The sequence below is a fragment of the Prunus avium genome, chromosome 8 (assembly GCF_965620075.1).
Source record: "Prunus avium chromosome 8, drPruAviu1.hap1.1, whole genome shotgun sequence".
In the NCBI taxonomy this organism is placed as follows: Eukaryota; Viridiplantae; Streptophyta; class Magnoliopsida; order Rosales; family Rosaceae; genus Prunus; species Prunus avium.
In genome coordinates this window covers 31,312,496-31,324,638 of record NC_142291.1, presented here as the reverse complement: position 1 = coordinate 31,324,638, position 12,143 = coordinate 31,312,496, and the positions used below count along the sequence as shown (strand labels likewise).

Sequence of the window (12,143 nt, the reverse complement as noted above, 5' to 3'; positions counted from 1 at the left end):
GGTGGATCTCCATCGATCTCCGTGATGAGGGGTGGAATTATTGATTTTGTGGATCCACTATCTGCTTTGAGTTTTAAGGGCGTTTGGGAAAAGTTGTGATCATGTGTCCTAGTGGAAGTTGAGCAAGATTTGATTTTTCGTTTATAGGTGTTTCAGGTGTTTCTTATCTCCAACTCTCAAATTAGTGGAGAGTTTTATCTCTCATCAAATCTTCTTACAACACTGGATGCAATGACCTTATGAATTCTCTTATGTTTTTCAATTCCTGATAAACTGTTATGAGTGAAGTAATTCGTAACTAACTCATCACCTTTTAAATTCCAAAAGATATTTTACTTTTGCAATATTATTAAGACACAAAATGCAATGCAGCAGCCACCCTCCCAAAGCTTTAAAGGTACCTAAGTTCAACTTGCTTGTAGAGTATTAACAGAAGTTCAAAACAAAGTCTTGTTAGGTTAGGGAGCCGTACAATGATTTCTTCTAATCGAAGCGAAAACGAATTTTTATTCCAACACCAACCCCCCAAAAACATAAAATAATTTAACATATGGCACGTGGACCCCGCCCACGCACTCTGTCTTTGATACTTGACGAGATCTCATGCTGGATCTGATAGCATATCCTAGATTTTTCATTTATTTATTTTAATTATTATTTCGCTTTCCATCTCTGCCAAGTACCAACCAACCCCCAGCCACTGAGATCGATGAGAGGAAGAAGGGGAAATATCATTTGCCATGCGCGGGAGACAACTTGCATTTACCAATCTATAGGTTTATTGTTTTTTTTTTTTCTTTCCTTTTTCTAGTAACGAGAGATTTGAATTTGGAATCTCTTTTAACGTTGAGAAAAATATACCATGTATCAAAAGTTGGTAGGTACATGTATCAAGGTCTAGTAACGGGCGATTTGAACTTGAATTCTTTTTCAACATTGGGAAGAATATACAATGTATCAAGAGCTAGTTCATTTAATCAAATCTATTGTTAACTTATAAGATAAACATAATATTTAATTTGACTTTTTCAATTATATAATGGAATCTCAAGATGAGATATTTAGTTATATACTCATTCTTAGCACTCGTGATATAGATAAACCCTACATAATTTAATTTTTATAAACAAACTCGAAAAATCATAGTTGGCTTTATTGAATTTAATTTTAATTATTAAATTATTTTAATGCCCTATTGAGTATTTAAAGTTTTATCAACGGAAATTCTGAATGATTTTTATTTATACCAAATATTAAAAAAAGCTGTTATTGGATAAAAGGCAAGAAAAGGAAAGAACAGGAAATAGTGATGTGGCTAAGCGGGGTTGGTGTTTTACCAAAAACTAAACTTATTGGAGAAAGTTGACCCTAAAAAAAAAAACTTATTGGAGAAAAGTCCAGAACCCCAAAACACTCTCTCTCTCTCTCCTCCACTCTCGCTCCTCCTACCTTTTCCCCTATTTTCCCTCCCCCGCAAGACCAGCGCGTGAAACTCCCGCCTGTCTCCAACATTTCTACCTGAGTCTGAGGGCTGACCTCACACAATCTCTCTCCCCACTTTCCATCTCACCAAACCCACCCACCCCACGCAACTATATATTCAAAAGTACCCACCAACACACCCACACACCCACTCTCCACCGCTAAAATCAACGCCAGCGCCACCAACACAATGGCCACGTCAGCACCCCACGCCCTCCGCACCCCATTTCTCCGAAACCCCTCCCTCTCTCTCTCCTCCAAGCCTACTCTCTCCTCCGTTTTCCCCGTCTCTCTCTCCTCGCGCCGCCGGGCCTCGCCGAGGCTCGTGGTGGTGCTCTCCGCTGCCCGTCTCGATGCCAAGCCCACCGTTCTGGTCGCCGAGAAGCTCGGTGAGGCCGGGCTCGACCTCCTCAAGGAATTCGCTAATGTCGACTGCTCCTACAACCTTAGCCCCGAAGAGCTCTGCACCAAGATCTCGCTCTGCGACGCGTTGATCGTGAGGAGCGGGACCAAGGTCAGCCGTGAGGTGTTCGAGTCTTCCGGCGGCAGGTTGAAGGTCGTCGGTAGGGCCGGCGTCGGCATCGACAACGTGGATCTGGGGGCGGCGACTGAGTTTGGATGCTTGGTGGTGAATGCGCCCACGGCCAACACCGTCGCCGCCGCCGAGCACGGGATTGCTCTCTTGACCGCCATGGCTCGCAACGTCGCTCAGGCCGACGCGTCTGTGAAAGCTGGTGAGTGATTCTATTACTGTAATCTTTTCTCTGTTTTAAGAAATGTTCGTTGGGGCATTTCGTCGAACATTTTTTATTCAATTTTGGTGCGTTCTCAGGGAAGTGGCAGCGGAACAAGTATGTTGGTGTTTCTCTTGTTGGGAAGACCTTGGCTGTGATGGGATTTGGGAAAGTTGGATCTGAAGTGGCTCGGCGTGCCAAGGGGCTCGGCATGCATGTGATTGCGCACGACCCATATGCACCCGCGGATCGTGCTCGCGCCATTGGTGTGGAGCTTGTGAGCTTTGATGAGGCTCTGGCATCTGCTGATTTCATATCCTTGCACATGCCTCTCACTCCCGCCACTTCAAAGGTTCTCAACGACGAGACTTTTGCGAAGATGAAGAAGGGAGTTAGAATCGTGAACGTTGCTCGTGGGGGAGTTATTGACGAAGATGCACTCGTCAGGGCACTCGACGGAGGAATTGTTGCTCAGGTTGGTTCTTACCCTTTTCATGTTCAATATTCATATGCATTTTAATACTTAGCAGGAAATTTAATGTTTTGTTTTGTTTTTGTTTTTGTTTTTGTTTTTTGATCTCCAGGCTGCTCTTGATGTGTTCACTGTGGAGCCACCACCACAAGGCAACACGTTGGTGTTGCATGAGAGAGTTACTGCAACTCCTCACCTTGGTGCCAGTACCATGGAAGCACAGGTGGGTTTTGCTGTTTTGCATCTGTCTCTTAATGCCTAATTTTTCTCCTCACCTGGGTATCTTATGATCTTTGTAATTTATGTGCAGGAAGGTGTGGCCGTCGAAATTGCTGAAGCTGTCGTTGGAGCCTTGAAAGGGGAGCTTGCTGCCACTGCAGTCAATGCACCAATGGTTCCTGCTGAGGTATGATTACAATTGCCCAATGTATACTTGTCTCTTTCGTTCTTACTGGTTTGTTTGTAGATGTTATAAAACTTCATAGTTGTTTGTTTTATGCAGTCATATCAGGGTTCTAAGAAGTGTCTGAGTAGTCAAATTTTTGAAAATTTCAAGTTTCACTTCCCAAATCTAAAATCTTTGTAATGTGGTAGTGTTTGGTGAAGGGGTGTGGGTTCTGTTCTTACAAATTATGTGCAGGCTTAACGTGTATGTAAATATTTTCAAGCTGTTGCAGCGATTTACAATTTCTTTTGGCATTCTTGATTGCAGGTGTTGACAGAACTGAAGCCATATGTTGTACTTGCTGAGAAACTTGGGAGACTGGCAGTCCAACTAGTGGCTGGAGGCAGTGGTGTGAAAACTGTCAAAGTTTCGTATGCCTCAGCTAGGGCTCCTGATGACCTTGACACTAGGCTGCTTCGAGCCATGATTACTAAGGGTCTCATTGAGCCCATATCCGATGTTTTCGTGAACCTGGTGAATGCTGATTTCACTGCTAAACAGAGAGGACTAAGAATAACAGAAGAGCGAACTGTTCTCGATGGTTCACCCGAGAGCCCACTCGATTCAATCCAAGTTCAGATTGCCAACGTGGAATCCAAATTTGCCAGTGCGATATCAGAGAGTGGAGAGATTACAGTGGAGGGTCGGGTTAAGGATGGGGTTCCTCACTTGACGAAGGTTGGATCATTCGAAGTTGATGTGAGTTTGGAAGGTAGCATAATACTCTGCAGACAGGTTGATCAGCCGGGTATGATCGGACAAGTTGGAAGCATTTTAGGAGAGGAGAATGTGAATGTCAGTTTCATGAGCGTTGGAAGGATTGCTCCAAGAAAGCAGGCTGTGATGGCAATTGGGGTGGATGACCAACCCAGCAAGTCATCTTTGAAAAGGATTGGAGATGTTCCAGCCATTGAAGAGTTTGTTTTCCTCAAGTTGTAGTGTCGCATTATATTCATCTGTGCCTTTTTGTACCCTTGTGCTTTTATCTCTTTTTAAGGGGGCATGGCTTTATCTTGCCTGCCTAATTTTGAAAATCCTTTGGGTTTCTGGTAGATTTAGGGTGAGAATGAACAATAAATCAGTTTGCGATGCTATGGATGTACTTTATTGAGTTATTATTGTCCCCAAATTTCTTGTTCCCTTTTTAACTTTCTCTTGTTTTGATGAATCACCATATTGATATTGCGTGCCAAGTTCCGTGCAATGCTTTTAATTTGCTTTGCAAGTTGCAAAAAGTAATTATTACAAATTGCTTTCATGGCAGCTTTGAGAGAATGCAGTCCTTTTTCCTGCTGGAAATCATTAGGCTTTTAAATGATGGAATTTAGGTTTTCATGAAGGGAATTGAAAATTGCATAGAATTGTTAAATGACGGAATTTAGATTCTAGCAATTAATAATTTCAGTGTTTCACTGTAGAAATTTCGATCGGAAAGTTTAGATTCATGCCAAAAATTCATACCAAATTGTTCCTATGCATAATAGGTATCGGATGAAAAGGTTGTTCCTACGCATAATAGGAATCGGGTGAAAAGCACTTTTTCATTGCTCGTTGAACTCATCAGAACACTGAAAATTTTCTCCATAACATGAATAGTATTTCCTTCTGGTGTATGTGAGAGAGAATCATCGTTCTACGGCCCATTAACCATGCACAATCTTTAGTAATCTAATGTGGATAAAAACTCATGTGGAAGTATCTGACCAAGAATAAAACTTATGTAGAAGCCTCGACTCATGTACCAGAAAGGAAAGGAACCTGAGCTACAGTTGTTGGTAGAGAGATGTGGAGGTTTTGAACTGCTAAATAGGCAGCAATACCAGCAGCATAACCGGCAAAAGCGAAACCGCTCACCTGCACAACGGACAAAGAGCTTTTTTACCAACACCAAATAGGGAAATGAAACTTCAAATATGTTTTCGAAGACGATATTCTACACCAGTTGATTAATACCTTCCGCAAGTACCAAAAGAAGTCCACCTTTTCCATCCCCATAAAAGCAACTCCAGCTGCAGAACCAATAACTAGCATGGATCCACCAGTACCAGCACAATATGCAATCAGTTGCCAAAACTCAGAATCCTTTGGAAAGGAAGTTAGATCATACATCCCCATAGTTGCAGCAACCAGTGGAACATTGTCTATAATTGCCGATACAACTCCTATTGAACTTGCAATCAGTTCAACATTGGGGATGTGAGCATCCAGGTAATTTGCTAACTCCCGAAGAATTCCCGCTGCCTCCAGGCTAGAATACAAGAAAGTTAAGTTCAGAAAGTGAAACTTATGAAGCCACTTTTTAAAAGAAGCAGGGGACAACTTTTGCATATTATGTACATAAAAAGCCAAGCCGTGCAATATATATGATTGACTTGAAACTTCTTGACTGCTTAATTATATGATGCAATTGCAAGAAAAAGAAGTTGACAACAGTATTTGTCTATTCACCTGCTAACAGACAACAGGATGCCAAGGAAGAAAAGTACTCCTTGAGTGTCAATTCGTGACAAAGCCTGTGGTACCTTTAACTTTTGTCTTTCTGATTCACCATAATGTATAGCATCAGTCAGAACCCAAAGGACTCCAAGTCCCAGCAGAATACCCATGTAAGGAGGCAAACCAGTTAGGGCCTTGAACACTGGAACAAAAACCAAAGCTCCAATGCCTACAGAGAAAACAAGCTTTCCCCGAGGAGCCATCTGTTCAGATGCCATAACATTGGACGTGTCCCGCGATTTCCCACTTACTTCACTGAATGGAAGAAAAACTCATATCATTCCTCTATTATCCATTAAGTAATTCTAAGTTACTAACTTTCATATCTCAGTTCCCCGTCTTTGGTCTGACAACACAAAAGAAGTACCTAGTCAGGGACATGAGTGCCAGTGGAACAGCAAGAGAAACGGCTGAAGGTATAAACAAGGTCTGTAAGCAAGAAAATGTGTTCATTTTACGTCAGAATATTGACAAAATAATTCTTTAAGGATGATATTTTCATGCAGACAAAATAACAGATATCTGAACAAAAAACTTGGCACATAGGACCAGAAACTCTAAATGGAATTGTCAATTTCAAGTGGTTTGCCACATAAAACAGGGTTATGCTTATATCCACTCTAATTGATTACATAACCGCTAAAGCAATCAGGTCCACACAATTTTATAACACTATAATAAAAAAATCAATTATGTATTGTCATCCTCAACATTTGGTAAGCCAAATCCAAAAACCAATAGAGCTATCATCTTGTTGTAACTAACTTGCACTTCAAACTTCCAAGTTCAGCATAGAACTAATATGCAGCATAAACCAAGTTCCTAGACAATTCCATGATTGCTTGTGTACAATCTCCACTTTTATATTAGACAATACATCAACAGGCATCAAGCATAAATCCCTAGCAATAGATAATGTGACAACGTGAAAATAAATGAAATCAATAAAGAAAAATACTATTTGTACCACATTTATTGACCACACTGCTGACCACCTCTCTAATATAAGTGGGCCCCACTAATGTATGTGGGTCCCTCCTGTATTAGAGAGGTGGTCAGTAAATGTGGTACAAATAGCAGTACTCATAAATAAATAAGAGAAGAAATTTGATATATGAATAAGCTTGTCAGAATGAGGAAAAAGACCTTCATTGTTTCCAATGTGGATATCTGACCATGTATCCACAGCATAGTAGTGGTAACATCACCAATAGGAGTCCATGCACCACCAGCATTTGCTGCTATGACAACAACAGCTCCTAAAATCCTGAAAACAAATTACAATTCTGTAAACGAAGTGAAAAATCATGCATCAATTTGGGGTCCATTATTGCATCAATACAACTTCATAAATGACCCATTGAGGTATGAACTATGAACATGCTAAAAATTATGACAAAAAAAATATGAACATGCTAAACTGGTGCTTAAGAGATGCCAATGCCATTAAAGGGTATCCAGGAATGAGTACCAAAAATTCAATCTCAAAGTGCATGTCCAAGTTGCTGTTTAAAGAGAATCTTCATAAAATAATCTGGAACAAACACAGTTGTAGTGATTATAAAATTTCTAATTGATTTCATAAGTAACGCCTGCACAAAGAGGTATAAGCCTCACTTAGAAGACATAAGATTTCTCAAGTGGTTATCCACAAGGTGTTAAAGATGCAACAGACAACTGATCATTTTTAGAATGAGGAGGTTGATAATATTCCTGGGCTGGAATAATAATAAGTGGCAATATTGCAGGCAGGGCAATGTAGTTTCCAAACTGACATAGAAATGTTGCAACTGTTTCCCAACTAGTAATATGCAAGATCCCATCTGCCCTTTTGTTTCTTGAGAAACCGGAGAAGCAATGTCTTCATTCAATGAAAAGTTTCAGACAAGAATCTCAACAGATATACATTCACCTTAATATGACCTTGAAACACAGTTGCACATTCTTACCTAGAACTATTCCAAGACATTAACAAGAAAGAGTAACTTTTAAAAGTTGAAACTATTAAAAGAAAAAAGCACAGTTGCCTCACATACACAAGTAACATCACATTGGATGATATCTGCTGAAACCTATATCAGGCAATCTTCGAAAAGAACCTCACATAGAAGAGATAGATAGTAGATGGTCAGAACATACTTGCGAAATTCGGAGGGAGGAACTAGTTTTCGCAGTAAAGAAACCATGACAATGGTAGATGTCAGGTTGTCAAGAATTGAACTAAGGCAAAAAGTCACAAAACCCACCTGCAGAGTCAAGCATTTGTCTGATAGAATAAGTCGAATATACCAAATGCTCAGTAGAAAGGATTAATATATATCAACATGACAGCAGAAGCAAAGAACTCACCACCCAAAGGAGCGTCCTTGGCTTTCGAGTGGTTATATTGTCAGTAACCAGCTTAAATCCTTGATGAGAATCAACAATCTCTACAATTGTCATTGCACCAAGCAAGAAAAATACTATTTCACTGACTTCAGCAGATGCATGTTGTAACTCTGAAACAGCTATATCAGTTGAAGGAGCCTACAGAATATCAAAATTAGTTCTAGGAGAAACTGTGTACAAGATATTGCAAAACCAGGTGGCAAAATATAAATCTTACCCCAATACTTCTCACCACCCACAAGCTCACAGCCATTAACAAACCTACTCCACTTTTGTTGAAGGCCAGAGATTCTTCAAAGATGATGCCCACATATCCTATTCCAAACAGCAATGCCATGGCAACATCCTGTATCATGAGTTGGTCATATCAACTTAATGTTGAAATAAAGCATCCTTTTTTAAGGCGTGCAATTTTCTGCTAAAAAATAACTTAAGGAATCATGGGAAAGGCACAAAAAAACGATCAGGCTGCAAAATAAGGATGTACCTGATTGGCAGCAACCCAAGAATGGTTAATTGCTACAGCCCCTGTTGCAGCTGCTGCAAGTACTGCAATAGCTTTCAGCAAATCAGTCTTTGGCCGGTAATTGGCCTCAAAATCATGTGAGCTCGTTTCGTCCACCGAACATAAAGGATCACATGATCCAGAACTTGGGGACAAATCCTGATAACATGCTAAAGGTGATCCATAAATTGTGAATACCAGCAACAAAAAATGACAAGATGCCACACTAATTGAAACATAAAAACTTTATTTGATAGAGTCGTTTGAAAGGTTCAGAGAATTTAGTTCCCTATGGAAACCAGCAACTAATAGATAATCCAAGGGAAATCTATGCCTTATCCTATTAGGCAATTCCATTCCCATGAACTAATAAATAAAATTATGTGCAGGGGCAACTGATGCATTTCTAATACCAATGTCACGGCATTAATAAAACTTTATCACTAAAGGAGACTCCAAATCTCAACAATTTAATCAAAGTTACAAACTTTCACAAATTTAGCCGAGTATATTGAATTTTGGACCCAACTTCGCCAAATTTAATCAATCCGATATGAAAACTAGTAACTCGCTATTGTTAAAAAAGGAAGCTTTTGTCAAAGAAGAACCTGAAACTCTTTCTCGGAACTGGGCTGAACTTGGTGCTGCTGAGCCGACGAAGAAGAAGAATTCGAACCTCTAGCTTCGTCTTCAGCTCTGGCCAGTATACCACTCCCCAGCAATCTTGAGCCTCGAATTTCACGCAAAGACGAGCCAAAGCAAGGCTGAGAAGGAGATAAGCTTTGGGTCTGAGAAAGAAAGGGCAGTGAGCGTTTCTTCAAATGGTGGTGGGATGGAGGCAAGCGGACCCCAATTGAGAGGGAAGCCATTGGAGCTAGGTAGGGTTGAAGAGAAGAAGAAGAAGACGGTGAGAGTACTGGGTTTGGATCAGTGTAGACTGCAGAGCTTCAATGTTGTGTAATGTTTGGCAAGTTGCATGGAATTTGAAAAGTATTTACAGATGTGTGGAAGTAGTTGAAATGGGAGTGGAAGTAACGTTTCTTGTTGGGGTTTGTCCCGCCGATGAAATATTATCATCGGAAACTGGAAAAAGTTTGTTTTATTTTATTTTTGGACGAAAAAAACTGGAAAAGGTTTGGCCCTACTCGATCCTCGTCGTCTCTGCAAAACCTCTCCAATCAGCGATTAATAATTTTTCATATAAAAATACTTATTGCATTTTTCATCTTTTTAAGTCCAATCAATATTCATCTCTCTTTTTTATAGGAGTGGTATTCGAGAAGCGGATCGGTCACTTCGAATGAAATAGTAATTACTCTTAATCACTTGAAATACAAGTCCGTTTCTCTGTTTTATAATTCTGACTTGTCAAAATATAATTTTCAGTTAAACTGCTCCCGATTTCGTCATGTGATGGATTGTTTGATTAAAGAAAATAAAATCAGAGCTGCCATCCACCACATAGTGCAGTCTAATATTATATCTCTAAATATCCTATAAATTTTTTATATAAAAAAAATAGATACTATTGTTTTGAGTATAGGGAATTTCAGAAGAAGAAAAAGGGGAAGAAAATAAAAGGTTGACAGGCACAAAACTCTATCCAAAGCTTTGTAATTGTAATGTCGCAGGGTGACACGTGTCCTCTTACCCTCCTAAAATTTGTATGGTTGGTTTACCTTCAACTACCACTTCCCACTTTGCTCTCTCCAAAATTGTAGCTCTCTCTCTCTGAAAAATGGGTGTAGCTCAAATCTCTGCGTCTCTCTCCCTTTCCATCAGAGGTACCCTCTCTCTCTCTCTCTCTCTCTCTCTCTCTCTCTCTCTCTCTCTCTGTGTAATTGAATATTGCAATATTGAAATTTCCGTATGTAATATGTTTGAGCAATTCTAAAATATGCAACAGATGCAAGTGGTATTAGCTCAGCAGCAGCAAGTCCTGCTCGGCTTCCCCTTTTCAATTCCCCTAGAATTGGGACTGCCTTTTCTACTGGTTCTCCACTCAGTAAGCCTTTGACTCTTACAGCTTTTATCTTCTCTGCTAATTGCCTTGACTTTCTGTTTAGCAATCCACCATAACCTGTACTACCATGGGTACCAAGATTTCAAAAACCAAGGAAAAAGTTGTTTTCTTTAAAATTTATTTTCATTTCTGGAATAAGGGTAATGCAGCTCAATTGGGTTTTATGAACATTTAAAGAAGCATTGTATGGAATTATTATTTAGTGGAAAGAAAATATGTTGATATTAGGACTGCAAAATCCCTCTATAAGAATTTTTACAGAAGCTTCTAGTTTGCAAGTTCTTGTAAGTTGTATGCATAAGAGCATAAATGGCACATTAACTTTTTTCTCACCTTGATCACTCATCTTCTAAAGTCTTAGGTTTCATTTCACTGGGTTTTTGCTCTATTTTGTGGGATAAGAGCTGATGTTTGAATTTGTTTTCAGTCATTAGAACTGTATATCATCAAAGGAAGGCAGTATGCAAATCAATGCCACTTTCTGTAAGGTGTGAGCAAAGCACGAAGGAAGGCGGTTTGGATGTATGGCTTGGCCGGCTTGCCATGGTTGGCTTTGCTGTGGCTATTAGTGTTGAGGTAGCGACGGGAAAGGGACTTCTGGAGGTATGAACACATGCTATAGGTTTTTACATCCCACCCAAGATTGCCTATTTACTTTCAATTGCATTCATATTTATGGGAAGTAGTGTTGGTTTCCATACACTGAACAACCTGCTTAAACCAAAGATGATTTACCAAGTGCATCAAAGATATTGAAAATTTATCCTTGATGTTGCTTTAAGTGTCGATTTAATTCTGTAGGAAACTTACCAAACCTCAAATTAGAATTTAGAAGTAGCATCTATAGATTATTTGTGAGTTTATTTCTAATACTTGAGAGACTTGGAACCGAACTCAGTTGAAATCTTGTCACTTTGAGCGGGTTCTTCCTACATACACCAAGTCTTAGGGTTACAATGACTATCCATTGAAATTGTGGTCCTTCATAAAGGTAGCTTCTGATGAACTATTTCAACTCTTTTGGTTGGGGTATGGCATTGCTTATGCAGATCTTTGTTGCCGCCAACTGTTTATTGCATTACAGTTTCAAAGAATTTTTAGTTAAATTCCCAGACGCCAGCTTTTCTAAAGTCTAGGAAATTTTGGCGCAGGGAGGCTCTCATGTCACCTGCTCATTATATCTTTTTGATTTGAAAACTCAATCTCAACAACTGCAACTTATGATAAGTTTTCATTTTGATTGTGCAGAATTTTGGGCTCACAAGTCCCCTGCCCACAGCTGCCTTGGCTGTTACAGCATTGGTGGGAGTTTTAACAGCAGTCTTCATTTTCCAGTCTGGCTCCGAAAAGTGAACACAGTTTAGATTGCTGTGTAGTGCTTGTATAGTTTGTAATTCTGACATGTATTTCAAACTGAACATTTGTTCATTACTGTAATTTTGTCAGAGTGCCAACAATTGCGGCACGACTTAAGGTTGAGGATGTACTTTTATTATATAAATGAGGGCTTAAGTTGATATGGAGGCTTTCTTTCTGGGTTGTTGCTTTTACCTGAGCATACTTTTGCCATGTCCAAATGATGACATCCACCTAAAGCC

General features: G+C 39.7%; 3 protein-coding genes across 3 annotated transcripts; 2 read left to right on the top strand and 1 right to left on the bottom strand.

Moving 5' to 3' along the window:
* Positions 1-1,521: 1,521 nt before the first annotated feature.
* Positions 1,522-4,281, top strand: LOC110758492 (D-3-phosphoglycerate dehydrogenase 1, chloroplastic). Its single transcript, XM_021960364.2, has 5 exons — positions 1,522-2,216; positions 2,315-2,691; positions 2,801-2,911; positions 2,999-3,094; positions 3,401-4,281. The coding sequence occupies exons 1-5, from the start codon at positions 1,673-1,675 to the stop codon at positions 4,070-4,072; spliced, it is 1,800 nt and encodes a 599-aa protein (XP_021816056.1). The 5' UTR covers positions 1,522-1,672; the 3' UTR covers positions 4,073-4,281.
* Positions 4,282-4,655: 374 nt separating this feature from the next.
* NHD1 (sodium:hydrogen antiporter 1) lies at positions 4,656-9,758 on the bottom strand. Its single transcript, XM_021960379.2, has 10 exons — positions 9,131-9,758; positions 8,505-8,681; positions 8,235-8,363; positions 7,979-8,155; positions 7,769-7,875; positions 6,776-6,896; positions 5,997-6,058; positions 5,582-5,884; positions 5,087-5,381; positions 4,656-4,987 (listed from the first exon to the last, which is right to left on the bottom strand). Exons 1-10 carry the CDS (start codon positions 9,389-9,391, stop codon positions 4,868-4,870), a joined length of 1,752 nt encoding a protein of 583 aa, XP_021816071.2. The 5' UTR covers positions 9,392-9,758; the 3' UTR covers positions 4,656-4,867.
* Positions 9,759-10,147: 389 nt separating this feature from the next.
* On the top strand, positions 10,148-12,062 carry SEP1 (stress enhanced protein 1). The gene is made up of 4 exons (XM_088245166.1): positions 10,148-10,306; positions 10,429-10,527; positions 10,973-11,148; positions 11,794-12,062. The coding sequence occupies exons 1-4, from the start codon at positions 10,261-10,263 to the stop codon at positions 11,896-11,898; spliced, it is 426 nt and encodes a 141-aa protein (XP_088101292.1). The 5' UTR covers positions 10,148-10,260; the 3' UTR covers positions 11,899-12,062.
* Positions 12,063-12,143: the final 81 nt, after the last annotated feature.

Coding starts and splice junctions, on each gene's coding strand:
- LOC110758492 (XM_021960364.2), top strand. CDS start 1,673: ATGGCCACGTCAGCACCCCACGCCCTCCGCACCCCATTTCTCCGAAAC. Junction 2,217..2,314: donor CGACGCGTCTGTGAAAGCTG/GTGAGTGATTCT, acceptor GTGCGTTCTCAG/GGAAGTGGCAGCGGAACAAG. Junction 2,692..2,800: donor ACGGAGGAATTGTTGCTCAG/GTTGGTTCTTAC, acceptor TTTGATCTCCAG/GCTGCTCTTGATGTGTTCAC.
- NHD1 (XM_021960379.2), bottom strand. CDS start 9,391: ATGGCTTCCCTCTCAATTGGGGTCCGCTTGCCTCCATCCCACCACCAT. Junction 5,885..5,996: donor GCACTCATGTCCCTGACTAG/GTACTTCTTTTG, acceptor TCTTCCATTCAG/TGAAGTAAGTGGGAAATCGC. Junction 4,988..5,086: donor TCTTTTGGTACTTGCGGAAG/GTATTAATCAAC, acceptor TCCGTTGTGCAG/GTGAGCGGTTTCGCTTTTGC.
- SEP1 (XM_088245166.1), top strand. CDS start 10,261: ATGGGTGTAGCTCAAATCTCTGCGTCTCTCTCCCTTTCCATCAGAG. Junction 10,528..10,972: donor TTCTACTGGTTCTCCACTCA/GTAAGCCTTTGA, acceptor ATTTGTTTTCAG/TCATTAGAACTGTATATCAT. Junction 11,149..11,793: donor CGGGAAAGGGACTTCTGGAG/GTATGAACACAT, acceptor TTGATTGTGCAG/AATTTTGGGCTCACAAGTCC.